The sequence below is a fragment of the Papio anubis genome, chromosome 11, assembly GCF_008728515.1.
Source record: "Papio anubis isolate 15944 chromosome 11, Panubis1.0, whole genome shotgun sequence".
Taxonomy (NCBI): Eukaryota; Metazoa; Chordata; class Mammalia; order Primates; family Cercopithecidae; genus Papio; species Papio anubis.
In genome coordinates this window covers 31998656-32018555 of record NC_044986.1, presented here as the reverse complement: position 1 = coordinate 32018555, position 19900 = coordinate 31998656, and the positions used below count along the sequence as shown (strand labels likewise).

The 19900-nt window shown below is 39.2% G+C and overlaps 1 protein-coding gene across 10 annotated transcripts in view; it reads left to right on the top strand.

Moving 5' to 3' along the window:
- Positions 1-19900, top strand: part of BTRC (beta-transducin repeat containing E3 ubiquitin protein ligase) — a 206324-nt gene that overhangs the window by 174123 nt on the left and 12301 nt on the right. For 4 of the 10 annotated variants that reach the window (XM_017944248.3, XM_017944246.3, XM_017944250.3 and 1 more), the window contains 8 exons: positions 4265-4361; positions 5310-5447; positions 5951-6069; positions 7633-7882; positions 8327-8445; positions 9518-9628; positions 11283-11361; positions 13126-14102. In XM_017944248.3, the coding sequence (XP_017799737.1) occupies positions 4265-4361; positions 5310-5447; positions 5951-6069; positions 7633-7882; positions 8327-8445; positions 9518-9628; positions 11283-11361; positions 13126-13389 (1177 nt within the window). In that variant the 3' untranslated portion in view covers positions 13390-14102. Of the gene's footprint in view, positions 1-4264; positions 4362-5309; positions 5448-5950; positions 6070-7632; positions 7883-8326; positions 8446-8568; positions 8691-9517; positions 9629-11282; positions 11362-13125; positions 14106-19900 lie in introns of those variants that run through there. The other 6 variants (XM_009215205.4, XM_003904146.4, XM_003904145.4 and 3 more) reach the window with 4 other exon arrangements.

Here is a 19900-nt window from a genome sequence, read left to right as displayed (position 1 = left end):
AAAATTAGCTGGGCCTGGTGGCGCATGCCTGTAATCCCAGCTACTCAGGAGGCTGAGGCGGGAGGATGGCTTCAGCCTGGGAAGTTGAGGCTGCAGTGAACTATGATCATGCCACTGTACTCCAGCCTGGGCAACAGAGCAAGACCCTGTCTCTTTCTCTGTCTCTCTCTCTCTCTCTCTGTCTCTCTCCCTCTCTCTCTCTCTCACACACACACACACTCACACACACACACATATTACTACTTCTCAAATATGTTTTTTAATTCTCACTTATTTCACTACATAGAAAAATAGCAATCTTTCATAACGTACTTCATACTTTGGAAATAAACTCTTTAATAGTACAACAAAGCAAATAAAAATAGAGTTATGGCCGGGCGCGGTGGCTCAAGCCTGTAATCCCAGCACTTTGGGAGGCCGAGACGGGCGGATCACGAGGTCAGGAGATCGAGACCATCCTGGCTAACACAGTGAAACCCCGTCTCTACTAAAAAATACAAAAACTTAGCCGGGCGAGGTGGCAGGCGCCTGTAGTCCCAGCTACTCGGGAGGCTGAGGCAGGAGAATGGCGTGAACCCGGGAGGCGGAGCTTGCAGTGAGCTGAGATCCGGCCACTGCACTCCAGCCTGGGTGACAGAGCGAGACTCTGTCTCAAAAAAAAAAAAAAAAAAAAAAAATAGAGTTATATGGTATTCAGGGTCCATCATTTTGCTGAGTGCTGGGACCAGCCTTGAGGATACAGCAGGCAACTGTTTACATGGGAGAATTTTAGGGCAGCTGAGAAGATTTCTCTGTCCCTCAGAAAAAAAGAATCTCTTCTCCAAATAACTCCTGAAATTTCAATTAAGGGGATTCATTCCTTTAGCTATAAAGGTTCTGCTCCCTGTTAAAATACATTGTGTTCCCATTTGGACATAAATGACAGTAAACCTTCATCAGACATTGGGAGTTTGCTGAGTCCTTTTTTGAAGGCAGAAAAATCAAGAAGTAAGTAGGCAGTTCTTGGCAGATGGATGTGAAAATGCCAAAGGTAGAAGGCTCCACAGTTTTGCTTGGGATTGGCACTAAATGGCAAGATCTGTTATGTTAGTTACAAAGAAAAAACGATCGTTGAGAAGATGGCTTTTGAGCCTTTGTAAAGGGTAGGTGAAATAACCCAGGATCCAGCACTAATTACCACTTTTTCCCCCTATCTCTTTATCCACAGAAACCCATTCCTGCTCTTTTGAGTATCCTTCAGAGTTCTGACTATATCCCCTTGTCTTTGGGCACATTTATCCTCTTAATCCCATGATACACCCCATGAAATTCCAAATATTTATACATCCCGTGTCGACTTCCTCCATTATTCCCTTGACTTTCTTGTTGCTGCTTCTATTTTTACATGTTGCCTTTATTCCTGTGTCAGTTGTCCTCCCTTTTTTAAAAAAAAAATTTACTCCATCAGTTTCTCATTTGCTTCTTTCAAATTGTCTTACCAAGCCTAATACGTCAATAAAGTCTTTCTGTGTTATACCTTTCCCCATATGCTAGCTTTGAAAGGTTCTTCCATTTCTACTAACCAAAAATAGTAAGTAAATACAGTTTTCTAATAAAGCTTTGTATCTCTTAAGTTTTAACTTGGTCTTTGATGTTGTATTTTATGTCTAGATGAATTTGACAGTCTTCCCCTGGGACATGAACTCTGTAGTTTTCTCTTTTGAATAATACCGAATATGCTCTCTGCTCAGTAATGGTAACTCTTAAAAGTATAATAAAAGACCACTTGGGAAAAGTCAATTTTCTTAATCAGCAGATCACATTTTATGATAACATTCTGAATTTAATATTTAACATTTATCATGTACTCACATTCTCGTAGGTACTAGGCATTTCACGTAGAAGTAGTCCCTGTTGTCAGAGATCTTCCATCATAAAAGGTTTTGACTTAAAACATAAAGACAGAAGCCAGTTTTCAATACCTAGCCACCCCTTTCTGTAGCACTTTGATCTGAAGAAATTCAGGTACTTTACCAAGACATGGTAAATGCAGTGAGGTGGAAAACAAGATCAGAAGCTTATATGGGTTCTCTTTCCTTAGAATGTAGAGATAGTATCATTGCATAGGAAGAAAGTCTTGGAGTGCTAGAGATTAAAAGAAGACAGGAATCTCAGAAATGGTGGGCATTGAGAAACAAGTAGTTAAGAATGTGGGTGGGCTGACGAATCAGACTTAAAATCTTCACATTCAGGCCGGGCGCGGTGGCTCAAGCCTGTAATCCCAGCACTTTGGGAGGCCGAGGCGGGTGGATCACAAGGTCAGGAGATCGAGACTATCCTGGCTAACATGGTGAAACCCCGTCTCTACTAAAAATACAAAAAACTAGCCGGGCGCGGTAGCGGGCGCCTGTAGTCCCAGCTACTTGGGAGGCTGAGGCGGGAGAATGGCGTGAACCCGGGGGGCGGAGCTTGCAGTGAGCCGAGATCGCGCCACTGCACTCCAGCCTGGGAGACACAGTGAGACTCCGTCTCAAAAAAAAAAAAAAAAATCTTCACATTCAAAATCTATTATTTGCCTGCAAAGTGTTTGTAGAATAATATTGTACAGAGAAATGTACCATTAATCCGGAATTCTTTCATAACACATCTTGTTTCCCCTTTTGTTTATGCTGGTGTATCATGTTTCATTAATCCCCCTCTTTATAAGTATTATTTTCACTTCTCTTTTTCAGATTTTCTTTTCTGTATTAACACAGAAGTTAGAGCCAGCTACCTTCCTGGACAGGAAATTTTCTCAAATAATTTTCAAGGTGTATAATAGGGAGAGGGAAGGGGAGAAGCACTCCTGGAGACAACAAACAATTAATTATATTGTAATGGAGCTATAGAGGGAGGAGTGGATGACTGGCCCAGAGAAAACATGATTTCTCTGGTGCCAGGATTACACTCAGAGGCATTTCTGCCTATCTCCACTTTGCAAGGCACGGTGCCAGTGAGAACAGCAGTTAGTACACCCATAGTGGGGTTTACTAGCTTCCACACCGTGTTTGGTGGGTTCTTAACTTCAGGATGAGGAATTAAATTTTTTACCCAGCAGGAAGTGATTGCCATTTACTGATTTTTTTTTTGTAGCAAAGATCTAGCTTGGGATACGAGTATTCCAGAGATGTGCTGTCATAAGGAAGGAGATACTAACAAATGTTGCTCACTGGAAACAGGGAAGGCAGTTAAGTACATGTATGTATATACACAGCCAGGAACACACCTGTGAAAGTCAGTTTCATGCCTTAGACTTGATAGCACAATGCTCTTAGGCGTTTCTTTTTTTCTTCTTCCCTAGCTGCTGCTGGACAAACCTGTGATCCTTTTGTTTTCTGTTGAAATGAACTGAATTGCTCCTTTCAAAGCATAGTTGCACTGATTAGCAGCAGCCTGGGTGACTGAACAGCCACCTTACCCACACAGATAAAGACCTAGAAAAAGTGATCTCCATGCCAGAGGCATTGCTGCTGTTTACAATGCTGGGGACCACTACACAGTAAAAGAAAAAAAAAAAAAATTATAAGGCATGTGCTAGTTCAAAGGTAATACTTACCATTACTAACAAAATTTCCAAAAGATGAGGTCAGTGAATCTAAGCAGTAGTCTTAATAGACCAATAGGTGAATTCTGATTATACATATTCCATTTCTTTACTGATATTATAATATTTCCAAAGGCTTGGTACTCTGATGTTCTACACTGGAAATAATCATGTTTTACCCAAAAGCAAATCAGTGTTGATCAGATTCCTTAGAGCCCAGAAGGTTGCTCTTTGACATGGGACTCCTGAAATCCGGCTTACCTTTGCTCCTCCCTAGGCAGCTATGGAGAGTATATGGAATGGTAACTGTGAAAACATTTTGAAAATATATGAAGCTCCTTATAAATACATAATGTCGGCCAGGTGTGATGTTTCACGCCTATAATCGCAGCACTTTGGGAGGCCGAGCAGGCAGGTCATTTGAGGCCAGGAGTTTGAGACCAGCCTGACCAACATGGTGAAACCCCATCTCTACTAAAATACAAAAATTAGCCGGCGTGGTGGCAGATGCCTGTAACCGCAGCTGCTCAGGAGGCTGAGGCAGGAGAATCGCTTGAACCCAGGAGGAGGAGGTTGCAGTGAGCCAACTCACGCCGCTGCACTCCAGCCTGGGCAACAGAGCAAGACTCTGTCTCAAAATGTATATGTATATAAATATATAATGTCATGATTTTCATTGGGAAATATTTGTTATTTTTTTAGGGGACAGTATTTATTCAAAAACAAACCTCCTGACGGGAATGCTCCTCCCAACTCTTTTTATAGAGCACTTTATCCTAAAATTATACAAGACATTGAGGTAAGAATCTATGTATTTTGGGGTATTTGCCCAGTGGCACAGAATTATCAGCATTCTTCAGTCACAATATGGTTACAGCAAGCCCATTAAGGTTTATTGACATGAGTTGCAAGTCAATCTCTTAGCTGGCTGTGGTGGCTCACGCCTGTATTCCCAGCACTTTTGGAGGCTGAGGTCAGGAGTTTGAGACCAGCCTGGCTAACATGATGAGACCCCTTTCTCTACTAAAAATATAAAAATTAGCCAGGCATGGTGGCACACGCCTGTAATTCCAGCTACTCAGGAGCCTGAGGTAGGAGAATTGCTTGAACCTGGGAGGCACGAGTTGCAGTGAGCCGAGATCATGCCACTGCACTCCAGCCTGAACGACAGAGTGAGACTCCATCAAAAAAAAAAAAAAAAAAGAAAAAGAAAAGAAAATCAGTCTCTTTACAGGCAAGTAGGGTAGGTAAAATAAATTGCTAGGCAAAATTTTAAAGCTTTAAAAAATTGTTTACTAATACATAGATGAGAGAGATAAAGAGATTGATCCCTTCATACAATAGCAGTGTGACTGGTAAACTTGTCCTCAAATATCTTCTGAATTGAACCTCCATAGAAGTTCATCAGTAGCAATGGCCATCACATATGTAAGAGCACTGAGTGTATAACCTCACATAGTTTGTAGCTTTTCTCCTGTTGATGAGTAGTCTCTTCCCACTAGATTTATTATTTAATTGAACAAATTATAGGCAGGGGAGTTCTAGGAAACAAACTTTAATTACCTTGCAAAAGGGAAAATATTTTATAAATGTAGATAGTAGCCTTTTAAAGACATTTTTAAGTTTTCCCTAAGTTGTGTATATCCCATAGAGTAAAGCATCGAGCCTTTGATTGTCATTAAAGCCCAAAAAGAATTTGATTCTAGGCGTTTCCTAACACTGCCACTTTCCCATTCCTTCTTCTCAGACAATAGAATCTAATTGGAGATGTGGAAGACATAGTTTACAGAGAATTCACTGCCGAAGTGAAACAAGCAAAGGAGTTTACTGTTTACAGTATGATGATCAGAAAATAGTAAGCGGCCTTCGAGACAACACAATCAAGGTGAGGTCTGTTCAGTTGTAGGAAGGTAGTGGAGGGAGCGAGGCTGACTACATTCTTAGCACAGTCCAAAGCATAAACTCTAAGCATTATTTCTAGAAAGTAAGTGAAGATTTTAGATTGTTTCCAGTTCCAAAGCCAAAATCATTTCCTTAAAGGACAGACATCTGCTTCCCCCCAGAATATTATACAAATAGGTAGTCCTAGGGTTAAATTCTTTTCTTGAAATGCACTGAATGGGCTATTACTCTTTTGGCCCTCACATAATTATAAACTACCCTGTTCCTTAATGAAAAGGATAAAAGTTTGCATAGTACTGAAGCTATATATATATATATATATATGTGGGTGGGTGTGTGTGCGCTTAGCTATACCCATAGGGAAGAATGCTTTCCACACTACTCTGGGCTTTGATTATTTGGGGGATCAAACACATAATAGGACCAACAAGTCTCCACAGCACCCCATCATCACATTGATCAAAAAGATCTTATTTGCCATCCTAGATCTGGGATAAAAACACATTGGAATGCAAGCGAATTCTCACAGGCCATACGGGTTCTGTCCTCTGTCTCCAGTATGATGAGAGAGTGATCATAACTGGATCATCGGATTCCACGGTCAGGTAGAAAATTTCATATGCTCTTTTGAACTCTGAAACATCAGCTGTACTCTGTTCTTCGTCATAGATAGTAATTTTGTATATATCAGCACAGTTCTGAAACTAAAGAAGAATAAACCACCAGGTCCCCATCATTTCTGTCAGTCTAGAACTAGAAAACTTGATTTAGGAATGCTTGAGGTAAGTTTACATTTTCACACATTTAAGAAACTACACGTTCTATATTAATTTGGAGGATCATCTATTACAGAAACTTTTCTTATCCTTATGGTAAACTTTACATTCCTTACAAAAGCCATCCCACAAGGGAATGACATGAATGCAATGAAGCCTTCCTTTCAGGTAGTTGTAACTGTAGTGCAGGTCTGTATTATCTCCTTTGAAACATGTACAGGTGAGCTGTGCTCTCTTTGCCAGCCCCTCCCCTGCCATCCCTGCAGTTTTTAATTGCGAGCTTCACTCAGGGAGGGGCCCTCAATTTCCAGAGGCATTAGTGATTTGATGACACAGCCATTATACTGCTGGAGTCTGGGATAGCTTGAGTTCTGGGTACCAGCAGCACTGCTGGGAACCTCTGTTAGGAATTTTGCCTTAAGCTAAAGGATTTAGCAAACATAATGCATCAAAAGTAACTTAAAAAAAAATAGACGTAGGAAAAAAGCAGTTAACTGCATTGTTAGATACTCTGAAGTTAAATGTTTACCATTCCAAGTTATCCTCTGTGAATAGAAAAGACTGTTCCTGTTTTTTGTCTTTTGACTTAAAGGCATAGCAAACTTGTCCTTGTAGTTACTGACATTTAACATTTATTGGTGCTTGTGGAGTGAGTGCCCCACAGAATCTGAAACACTGTAGATGCTAACATCATTTATAAAGAAAAGATGATTTTCTATAAAAGGGGGCTAAACTGGAAAAAGGAAATAACATGTTATAAAACCCAAAGTAAATAAACAAAAATAGAATAATCAAAATATATCATCACAGAAAATTCTCAAGCTATCCCAGGACCCCACACTCTGCTGTGAAGCCCATATTTACAATGCAGGGGCTGTTTTAAACCCCTGCCTACTTCAAAACACAGAAATGGGGGCTTAGAATTAGAGTCATGATTATCTTGGCCTTTGACCTTTATGATAAAACCTGAGATCCAGGGTAATCAAACTCAAATTCACATTACTAAGTATGTGACAGAAGCATCTTAGCCTATGTCATTTCTGGCTCCTGAGGGCTATCATTGGGATGGGCACTAATGCTACTGTTATTATTCAGATTCCCCATTTAAAATGTATCTTACTAATGGCATCCAATTGAATGTCAGAAGTTTTACAGTCTGGGCCAAATTATTAGGTGACAGTGGCTGCCATCTCATCCTTGCCCTCCACAACTTGCCCATATTTCAAGCAGTATGTCTTAAGGACACACTGGCAGCATCCCATTCCCTTTCTTCTCCCACTCTCCCGGTCCGGCACTCTCTCTAAATATAAGGGGTGGAAGGGTGCATGATGGTCAAATATAGGTAACAGACTGTAGCTTGAGTACCATCTAAATCTCATCTGTCGATTCCAGAGTGTGGGATGTAAATACAGGTGAAATGCTAAACACGTTGATTCACCATTGTGAAGCAGTTCTGCACTTGCGTTTCAATAATGGCATGATGGTGACCTGCTCCAAAGATCGTTCCATTGCTGTATGGGATATGGCCTCCCCAACTGACATTACCCTCCGGAGGGTGCTGGTCGGACACCGAGCTGCTGTCAATGTTGTAGACTTTGATGACAAGTACATCGTTTCTGCATCTGGGGATAGAACTATAAAGGTAATAAGGCATTTTTCAGTAAGTTTCCAACTTAGAATGGGGAAATTCATATGAAAATTTGATCAAGGGCAATTTCATATTTAAACATTGGTGCAGAAAAATGTAATATTTAATTCAGAGACTGTTCTACAAGTGAAAAGGTAATAAGTGAGACGTTGTGTGACAATTTGGCCGAGGTATTTTATTCCTATAAATAATGGTGAGTGTGAGAAGAGACTAACCCTAGGAGAGTAAATCAATTTGAGGAATTCTCATGTGATAACAGCCAACTGCAAATTAGCCTCTGTTACCATGAATTTAAATTGTCCTTTGTTTTATTTGTTTGAGAAGTTGACTTCCCTCTAATGGTTCAGCCCTGTTTTCTGCTTCCCTAAGACTCCAGTTGCCATAGATTTTACCAGTAAAAGCACCAAATCAACTGCTCAATGCCATTTTCTTTTTCAGGTATGGAACACAAGTACTTGTGAATTTGTAAGGACCTTAAATGGACACAAACGAGGCATTGCCTGTTTGCAGTACAGGGACAGGCTGGTAGTGAGTGGCTCATCTGACAACACTATCAGGTGAGCACCTAGTACCTTGTATCATAAGGGATCGATATTATGCTCCCATTCATTACTAATGCACAGATCATACAAGTCTGTAATTTTGTTATGTTTATAATCAATTGTGTTTCCTTTCTGTAGCTTCTTACAGATCAGAAGTTTGCCCCAAGCAGAGAAGCAGCACAGCAAAGCCTTTTGTTGCCCTTCTTTTTAAATTTCTCCTGTCTACAGTTGAAAAGTGCTAATAAACAGCTAAAAGCCTTTTCTTTGCCATTGTTTTCAAGAAATGAAAAGATTTGTTTCCTTACTAGAAATTATGTAATTTTTGTCTTAGCATTACATAATTGGCCAGAGAGTTACCTGTATTTGAAATTATGAAGGTTTCACAGTTGGAAGCTCTTTTTGGGGTGTTCTCTTCACAAAGACGAATGACATAGACATGATTAGAATTTGGAAGATTTATCCATCATTACCCTTCAGTGAAGTACTAAAAGGATGAAAAGGCCATTAAAAAAACAACAGATAGAGCTACTGTTTGTTATATCTAAGGAAATTATTCCTAGAAGTCACTTGAATTGCTCTGAAAACATACAGTTTTTTAAATTAGTACACAAAAGTTTTTGAGAACTGACTTTGCATTTCCATTCTCTGAGAATAACTGTCCTGGACAGTGGTAAAAAAGTGTCCACCATGGCAGAGGGGGAGGTGCTTTGTGAGAACAGGACATCGCTGATAATCTGTATCTCATTCAGTTTGATGACTTCAGGAAACTACTTTCTTAGCTCAGTCATTTCCTGCTCAGGCAACTGTGTGCTTTGAATTCGTTTTTATACCTGGAAGAACCTGTTTACAGAATTATATAAAGCACTGTGCTTTGAAAATACATTTTATGTTTGAACTTAAACCTACATTTTTCTGTGTGAGTTATATAGCAGAAAGGAAATAAATTACATTGAAAGCAGTACATATCTGTGTGGGTGGTGATTGATTTTACTTTGTGAATTTTTAGAAGGCATATAAAGTGTATTATAACATTCCAGGCTTAGAAAAGAATACGTGAAAATTCACTTGACTCAATTTTCTCTTCCAGATTATGGGACATAGAATGTGGTGCATGTTTACGAGTATTAGAAGGCCATGAGGAATTGGTGCGTTGTATTCGATTTGATAACAAGAGGATAGTCAGTGGGGCCTATGATGGGTGAGTGTGCTAACAGAGTGTAAAAAGAGAAAATCTACGTCTTAATCCTTCCTTATGTTTATGGTGTTAAACATTACCATTCCTTGTTTCTAAAGCTTATAGATTTTACACAAAGTGATACCATATTTCTTTAATCTGTATATTTACCTCTCCTTGGTTTAGTGTCCTGAAATATTCTTTCCAATTATTTTATTATACTTGTTTGCACATGGTTGTCATTCATATTTTGGTTATTTGGTTATGTATTTGACTGTTTTGCCCTGTAAAGCAAAACAAGAAAAACCCAGTGTTAACAGGCTACCCGTGTAAAGTGGTAACCTGTTAACAAAACACAAACACTAGAGGGCAGTATTTGGGGACTTAGTGTGGTAAGATCTCCAATTTTGATCTCTTGGATTTTTTATCTCTTTTAGTAATTTTTAAAAGTACAGTTCTCTTGTCATCACTTGTCATCCTAGCATTTCATTTATGAGTTTAGTCATCTTTATTTTCTTCTAATTTCTAGTGGTTATGGAATCCATTAATGTTGTGAATGGACCCCACGTCCACCAATCCTAAACACAGAGTAAATTCAAACAAAAGTAGGCTGGGCACAGTGGCTTGTGCATGTAATCCCAACACTTTGGGAGACCGAGACAGGCGGATACTTGAGGTCAGGAGTTCAAGACCAGCCTGGCCAACATGGCAAAACCCAGTCTCTACTAAAAGTACAAAAATTAGCCAGGTGTGGTTGCAGGTGCCTGTAATCTCAGCTACTCAGGAGACTGAGGCAGGAGAATTGCTTGAACCAGGGAGGCAGAGGTTGCAGTGAGCCAAGATTGCACCACCACGCTCCAGCCTGGGCGACAGAGCAAGACTCCGTCTCCAAAAAAAAAAAAAAAAAAGTTATTCACTTACGAAGGACTCCTTATCATTTCTTTTTGTCAAACTGCCTGATTTTGGGGGTGAAGGGTAGAAGGCTACAGTTCAAATATTGGCAACTTTTTAAATATCAGAAACTAACAACATTATTTTAGTTCATGAGCTAACTATACTGATACATTAATTAGCCAATGCAAGCAGCAAGAAGCTGCTCACTTCTTCTGCTTTGGGTCAGCCATCACTGTTACAACCTTGGGAAATTGTTCAGAGTGTGGTGACATGTTCCAGCTTGGTCAAGACAATATTTTCTTACTGCCCTGGCTTTGATCTGTACCCACCTGTCTTGGAATTTGTCTGTTATGTACCTTGAGGAAACATGGCCTATAAAAGATTTTTGGAAGAGCTACACTTATTTAAATCAAAAGATGAGGGCTTACTTATATAAACTCCATTGCTCTTACATGGACCCCAGTCCCTCAGTACATGTGACCTGGGCCACTCTTAGAAGTGACCAGGAAGAGGATGCCTCAGAGTTGTAGATTTCTAGGTCTATGTAATATCATTAGGAGGTCTAATGTACAAGATCTCCTCTTGATCCCAAAGTGTGGTTTAACTTTACTATTAAATGTCTTCAGTTTGGTTAAAGCTAGCCTGTTTCTCATTTGTAGGTTAATCACGTACATTTCAACTATACTCACCATCCATATTTATTGCCATGAATTTCTGCTGTTCTTCCCTGTGTTCTCTTACTTTTGCTTTTAACTAGCATTTTTGTCCCCTTTTTGATCTTTAGAAAAATTAAAGTGTGGGATCTTGTGGCTGCTTTGGACCCCCGTGCTCCTGCAGGGACACTCTGTCTACGGACCCTTGTGGTAAGAGCCTTGCTGTTAGAGCATTGGAGAGCAGGTGGGGGAAGAAATTAAACATTGATATGCTGTGGAATATGGATTTGAATTTAATAGTTACAACCTCACAAAACCTACAACTAAGTGGTAAGGCAACCAGTACATGACAATAAAATATGTTTATATAATTCCTTTCATCCAAAAATGCTTTAGAGACTATATATGGAGAGAAATGTGGCAGCTGTTTAACAGCCGCACAGAAACTCTACACAACAGTTTAGTGCAGGAAGTGAATAAGAATTCTGTATCCACCAGAAACAGCAGGGGGTACTAAGGGAGAGAGAATATAATTACTCAAATTGGAACCTGTCCAAAATCTGAGGACCTGTACACCTGTGCCTTCAAAAATTACCCTGGGGGCTGGGTGCGGTGGCTCATGCCTATTATCCCAGCACTTTGGGAGGTCAAAGCGGATGGATCAACTGAGGTCAGGAGTTCAAGACCAGCTTGACCAACATGGTGAAACCCTATCTCTACTAAAAATAAAAACAAATTAGCTGAGCATGGTGGTGAGCGCCTGTAATCCCAGCTACTCGGGAGGCTGAAGCAAGAGAATCGCTTGAACCTGAGAGGCGGAGGTTGCAGTGAGCCGAGATCACGCTTGCACTCCAGCCTGGGCAACAAGAGGGGAAACCCCGCCTCAAAAAAAAAAAAAAAAAGTGCTCTGGGAATCTGCATGAACCCCCGCTGGTCAGCCCTTAGTTCTGCAGCCTATTCATGAGCTAGTGCCTCCAGCAACTTGAACCCATCTTTTTTATTCCCCATATACCCACTTTTGACATTTGGGGGAAAAAGTGATTCAGAAGGAGAAATATCACTTTCAGAAGCACTAAATTCTTTATCATGTTGTTAGCCAGGGGCCCAGATTGATAAATACTGCTTCCATTAGAAAATTAGTTGGAGCAACAGGGTGGACAGAATCTTTTGCAGCACTCGGAGAAAAGATGAGAGCAAGCATTTGAAACCCAGTGTACTAAATCCTGACTGTCAACATTTAGGCATTCTTGGCTCTGGAGAAGAGAAAGAGGTTATATTTCTTGTCTTCCTTGTTGGATTTATGTGTGTATGTATAAGACAGGGTCTTCCTCTGTCACCCAGGCTATAGTGAAGTGGCACAATCATAGCTCACTGCAACCTCCAACTCCTGGACTGAAGCAGTACTCCTGCCTTAGCCCTCGAGTATAGCTGGCATTACAGGCTCTAACCACAGCACCGTTTTAATTTTTGTGGAGACAAGGTCTCACTATGTTGCCCAGGCTGGTCTTAAACTCCTGGCCTCAAGCGATCCTCCTGCCTTAGCCTCCCAAAGTGCTGAGATTACAAGTGTGAGCCTCTGTACCCCGCCCATTGTGGTATTTAAAGCACATTCTTACCATACCAAACATGCTTTACCTACATGTTTCACACATATCTTTTAAAATGTATACTTTTCCTTTTTAAGAAAGTTTTTCTTTTTAAGAGAACCTGTCTCTTAAAAAATGACTGTGCTTTAAATACAAGGGGCAGGGCACAGTTGCCCAGGCTGGAGTGCAGTGGCTATTCACAGGCATGAACATAGCTCACTGTAGCCTCAAACTGCTGAACCCAAGTGATCCTTCTGCTTCTGCCTCCCTGTGCCAGGCCTAAAATGTGTATTTTCTTTCATCTATAATTAATCTAAGTCTGGTTTTTAGGCATAATTTATATGCAGCAAAATTCACTCTTTAAGACATTTTTCTGTTAATTTTGCAGTTGTGTAACCGTCACCACATCAACATGTACAACATTTCCATCATCCTGAAGAGTTCTTTATGCCCCTTCATGTCAATTTACTCCCCTTACCCACTAGCAACTGTTATCGACTATTCATCTGATTTTTATTCCTATAGTTTGCTTTCTCATGAACATCTGATAAATCATGGAGTATGTAGCCTTTTGTGTTTGGCTTTTTTAAGTTCATTGGAGATTCATCTATGTGGTTGTATGTATAAATACTTTGTTGCTTTTTATTGCTGAGTAGTATTCCATTGTATGAATTAGCCAGTTTGTTTATTCATTCACCAATATAAGGACATTTGGAATGCTTCCAGTTTTTGTTGATTCTTAGTAAAGCCACTGAAAACATTTCCATATAGTCTTTTCTATGTCCATACTGTTTTCATTTCTCTTGGGTAGATATAGGAGTGTGATTTCTGGATTTTATGAAAGTATATTCTTAAATTTAAAAGAAACTGCCAAGCTATTTCCCAAAGTGGCGTGGGATTTTGCAAATTGAGAGCAGTCTGGGCAACATAGCAATACCTCATCCTTATTTATTTATTAAAAATTTTTTTTTAATTTAAGCATTTTACATTTTCACCAACAATGTATAAGAGTTCAATTTTTCTATATCCTTGCCAGCACTTGGTATTGTCAGTATTTTTTTAAATTAGACCCATTTGTGGGGGTGTGTAGCGATATATCATTGTTAGTTTAATTTGTCTTTCTGTAGCTAATAATACCAAACATCTTTTTGTGAATGCTTATCTTCTTTTGTCACCGTTCAGATCTTGCAACCATTTTATTTATTGAGTTGTTTACTAAAATAGATTCATATAGGTATAATGGACATATTATAAATGGACATATTGAAAGTGTACAACTTGGACAGGCATAGTGGCTCATGCCTGTAATCTCAGCCCTTTGTGGGGCTGAGGCAGGCAGATCGCTTGAGCTCAGGAGTTAAAGAGCAGCCTGGGCAACATATTGAGACTTCATCTCTATAAAAACTAAACAAAAAATTAGCCAGGTATGGTGGCAAGCACCTGTACTCCCAGCTACTTGGGAGGCTGAGGTGGGAGGATTGCTTGAGCCAGTGCACTCCAGCCTGGGCAACAGAGTGAGACCCTGTCTCAAAAAAAAAGGAAGTGTACAAGTTAATAAATTTTGACATATGTATATACCAGTGAAACCACAAATAATGAAGATATGCTCATGCCCCTTGGTTAGTCCCTCCTTCCTTTTCCATCAGAGCCCATCTCACCTCCCCCTGCCCCAATCTCCAGGCAACCACGGATCTGCTTTCTGTCAATGTTGATTAGTTTGCATTTTCTGGGGCTGTATAAAAATGGAATCATATATTAAATACTTTTTTGCCTGTCTCTTTTCATTAAGCACTCTTTTTTTTTTTTTTTTTTTTTTTTTTGAGACAGAGTCTCACTCTGTCGCCAGGCTGGAGTGCCGTGGCATGATCTCGGCTTACTGCAACCTCTGCCTCCTGGGTTCAAGCGATTCTCCTGCCTCGCCTCCCGAGTAGCTGGGACTACAGGTGTGTGCCACCACGCCCAGCTAATTTTTGTGTTTTTTTAGTAGAGATGGGGTTTCACCATGTTGGCCAAGATGATCTCAATCTCTTGACTTCGTGATCTGCCCACCTCGGTCTCCCAAAATGCTGGGATTACAGGCATGAGCCACCATGCCCAGCCTCTAAGCACAATTATTTTTGAGATTCACCCATGTTGTTGATGTATATCAATATTTCATTTCCTTTGAAAATTTGCTGAGTAGTATTCTATTGTATGATTATACCCATTCACTATATTGTTTCTCATTTTTGGCTGTTAACAAAGTTTCTGTAAACATTTATGTAGAAGTCTTGGGATGAATATATGCTTTTTGCTTTTATTTCTCTGAGGTAAATACCTAGGAGCAGATGACTAGGTCATATGGTAAGTGTATGTTTAAAATTTTTTTAGAAACTGCCAAACTGTTTTTCAAAGTGGTTTACCATTTTATATTATAGTATAGCAGTGTATGAGAGTTCCAGTTACTCCACATTCTTGCCAGTACTGAGCACAGTCTTTAATTTAGTCATTCTCATTGTGGTTTAATTCGTGTATCTCTAATGATTAATAATGTCGAACATCTATTCTTGCCATCTGTATGTCTACTTTGGTGAAGTGTGTTCAAATCTATTCCATTTTTTAATTGAGTGGTTATTGAGTTTTGAGATTCTTTTATGTATTCTAAGTTACAAATGCTTTATCAGATGTCATTCACAAATATTTTCTTCACATTCATATTTTGTTTCTTTGTTTTCTTAAAAGCGTCTTTCAAAAAGCAGTTCTTAATTTTAAGTCCACTGTATTGACTTTTTCTATTATGGCGTATGTTACTTGCTATTGTATCTCAAAAAAACCTTTGACTAATCCAAAGTCACAAGGATTTTTCCCTGTGTTTTCTTCTCTAAGTTTTATAGTTTTCAGTTTATATGTTTGTCTATGATCCATTTTGAGTTAATCTCTGCATATAGTACAAGGTATAGATCAAAGGGTTGGGCTTTTTTACACATGAATATCCAGTTGTTCCAGCACCATTTATTCAAAAGACTGTCCTTTCGAAATGCTTTTGCAGCTTTGTCAAAAATGAATTGACCATATATGTGTGACTCTACTTTGGGAATCTGTTCTGTTCCATTGATTTTTGTCTGTCTTGATTCCAGTATAATTTTATTTTGATTACTGCAGCTTTTTACCAACTCTTGAAGTCAAGTAATACGAGTCTTTCAGCTTTGTCTTTTTCAGAGGTTTTTGGGGCCTTTGATTTTTCATGTTAATTTTAAAATCAGTTTGCTAATTTCAACCAAAAAAAAGTCTACTGGGAATGTTTTTAAATTTTTAATAAAGTAGGTATGGGGTCTCAGTGTGTTGCCCAGACTGGTCTCAAACTCCTGGCCTCAAATAGTACTCCTACCTCAGACTCCCAAAGTGCTTGGATTATAGGCCTGAGCCACTCCACCTGCTGGGATTTTTGTTGGACTTGTTTTGACTCTAGATCCGTTTGGAGAATATTGACTTTTGAACAATATTGAGTCTTTATCTCTCCATTTGTTTAGGTCTTTTTAAATTTCTCATCCATGTTGTAGCTTTCAGTGTAAAGGTTTTGCACATCTTTTGTCACATTTATCCCTAAATATTTTGTATTTTTAATGCTATTGGAAAAGGTATTTTTAAATCTTGGTTTCTGATTGTTCATTGCAAATACATAGAAATATACTTTTACTTATTTCCCAATCTGTGTATCTTTTATTTCTCTCTCTCTTTTTTTTTAAATTGCACTGGCTAAGACCTCCAGTACAATGTTAAAAACAATTGGTAAGAGTGAATGTCCCTTTCTTGTTCATGATCTTAGGCGAAAGGCATTCAGTCTTTCACCATTTCACATATATGTATATATAGATGTATGTCAGCTATAGGTTTTTCATAATGACCCCATTATCAGGGGAATAAGCAGTTCCCTTCTGTTCCTAGATTGCTGAGAGTTTTTGTGAGGAATGCATGTTGGATTTTGTGAAATGCTTTATCTGATCCATTGAGATAATCATATGGTTTTTCACTTTTATTCTGTTAATTGGTGTATTGCATTGAATTTTTTAAGCTTTAAATCCTTTGCATTGCTGGTATAAACCCCACTTGTTCATGAGGTATAATCCTTTTTATGTGTTGTTGGATTCACTTTGCTAATATCTTTTTAAGGATTTTTGTGTGTGGTGTATATCTGTGTTTGTAAGGGATATTGGTTTGTTGCTTTATTTTCTATGTCTCTGGTTGACTGTCATGATAATGTTGGCTTTATAAAATAATTTTTGAAGTGTTCCCTCATCCATTTTCTAAGAGTTTGCATACATGATATTATGCTTCTTTAAATGCTTGATATAATTCACTAGTGAAGCATCTAGACCTGGAATTTTCTTTGTGGAAAGTTTTAATTACAACTTCAGTTTCTTTAATAAATACAGCACTCTTCAGATTTAATATTTCTTCTGAAGTCAACTTTAATACTTTCTCTTCCAAGAAGTTTGGCCGTTTTATCTAAATTATCAAATTTATTGAAATAAAGTTATTCATCATATTCCCTTATTATCCTTTTAATGCCTTTAGGAGCACAGTCATATTTCCTTTTTCGGTTTCATTGATTTTTTTTTTCTTTTTCTAGCTTCTTAAGGTAGAAACTAAGATCATTGACTTTGAAACTTTTTTTAATATAATCAGTTGAAGCTATAAATGTTATTAGAAGTAATTTTAATCACTATTTTAGCTACGTCCCAAAAAATGTCAATTTACTTGGTTTATAATATTCAGGTCTTCTGTATCCTTAGTGATTTTTCTATTTGTCCTTACCAATTATTGAGAGGAATTTTTATGTCTCCCTGAATTTGTCTATTTCTCCTTACAGTTGTGACAGCTTTTGCTTCATGGTTTTTGTTTGTTTGAGACAAGGTATCACTATGTCGCCCAGGCTGGAGTGCAGTGGCACACCTATGACTCACTGCAGCCTCAACCTCCCAGGTTCTATCAGTCCACCCGCCTCAGCCTCCCGAGTAGCTGGGACCACAGGCGAGTGCCACCACGTCTGGCTAATTATTTTGTATTTTTTTGTAGAGATGGAGTTTTGCCACATTGCCCAGGCTGGTCTGGAACTGCTGGGCTCAACCTCAACAAAGTACTGGGATCACAGGCATGAGCCATGGCACCTGGCCTGATTCATGGTTTGTTGTTGTTGTTTTTGTTGTTTTTGAGATGAAGTTTCTCTCTTGTCATCCAGGCTGGAGTGCAGTGGCACGATCTCGGCTTACTGCAACCTCCACCTCCTGGATTCAAGCGATTCTCCTGCCTCAGCCTCTCAAGTAGCTGGGATTACAGGTGCCTGCCACCACACCCAGCTAATTTTTTGTATTTTTAATAGAGACGGGATTTCACTGTGTTAGCCAGGATGGTCTTCATCTCCTGACCTTGTGATCCACCCGCCTCAGCCTCCCAAAATGCTGGGATTACAGGCATGAGCCACCAACTTCTGGCCTTTTAAAGAAATTTTTTAATGGAAAAAAGAGAGTTTATTTTTACCCACATGTTTACCTTTTCTGTTGCCTCCCATTCCTTTGTATAAATTGTATTTCCATCTGATATCATTTTCCTTCTGCTTAAAGAACTTACTTTAACATTTCATATATGCAGGTACACTGGCGACAAATACTTTCACTTGTTGTTTACTTGGGAAAGTTTTTTTTTTTTTTTTAAGGGATGGGATCTCATTCTATAGCCCAGGTTGGAGTACAGTGGCATGATCATAGCTCACTTCAGCCTTGGACTCCTAGTCTCAAGTAATCCTCCTGACAGCCTCCCACATAGCTGACTACAGGCTTGTGCCACCATATCTGGCTAATTTTCTTTATTTTTTTAGAGATAGGGTCTCATTGTGTTACCCAGACTGGTCTCGAACTCCTGGCCTTACATAATCCTCTTGCTTCACAACCTCCTGAGTAGCTGAGATTATTACAGGTGCAAGCCACTGCGCCTGGCTCTGAAAAAGTTTTCATTTTGCCTTCATTTTTGAAAGATATTTTTGCTGGCTAAATAATTCTATATAGGCCAGGCATGGTGTCTCACACCTGTAATCCCAGCACTTTGGGAGTCTGAGGCGGGTGGATCACTTGAGCTCAGGAGTTCAAGACCAGCCTATCAACATGGCGACCCCTTCTCTTCAAAAATACAAAGATAAGCTGGGCATGGTGGCACGTGCCTGTAGTCCCAACAACTTTTGGGAGGCTGAGGTATGAGGATCCTATGAGTCTGGGAGATTGAGGCTGCAGTAAGCCATGAATGTGCCACTGCACTCCAGCTTGGGTGAGAATGAGACCCTGTCTCAAAAAAAAAAAAAGAATTCTAGATTGACAGTGTCTTTCAGCACTTTAATGATGTCATTCCATTTTCTTCTGGCTTGGTTTCTGACTAGAATTTGGAAGTCACTCGTCTAAATTATGTATCTTTTTCCTCTGACTGCCTTTAAGATTTTATCTTTATGATTAGTTTTCAGCAATTTGCTTATGATGTGTCTTGGCGTGGTTTTCTTTGTGTTTTTCCTACTTCACATTAAAAAATAGAATTGACAGCGATTTGAAGAAGAAGGCTAAACTATATGTTGTCTACAAGAAAGCTACTTTAACTATAAAGACACATACCCCTTAAAAGTAAATGGTTAGCGAAAGATATAACACATGTTATAGACTGAATTGTGTTCCCCTAAAATTTATATGATGTCTTAACCACCGGTACCTCAGAATGTGACTGTATTTGGAGTTATAGGAGCTTTCAAGAGGTAAATAAGGTTAAATGAAGTCATTGGAGTAGGCCCTAACCCGATATGACTGGTGTCCTTATAACAAGAGGAGACTGGGACACACAGAGACCATGTGAAGATAAAGGGAGAAGATGACCATCTACAAGTCAAAGGAAGAAGCATCAGAATGAAACCAACCCTGCTAACACTTTGATCTTGGAATTCTAGTCTCCAGACTGTAGGGAAATTAATTTCTATTTTTTGAGCCCCCTAGTGTATGCCATACTTTGTTATGGCACCCCTAGCCCTGATGGACCATTCTAACACTAGTCAGAAGAAAGTTGGGGTAGCTGTATTAATTACAGAGAGAGCAAACCTCAGAGCAAGGAATATTATCAGGGATAAAGAGAAGTGTTGTATAATGATAAAGGGG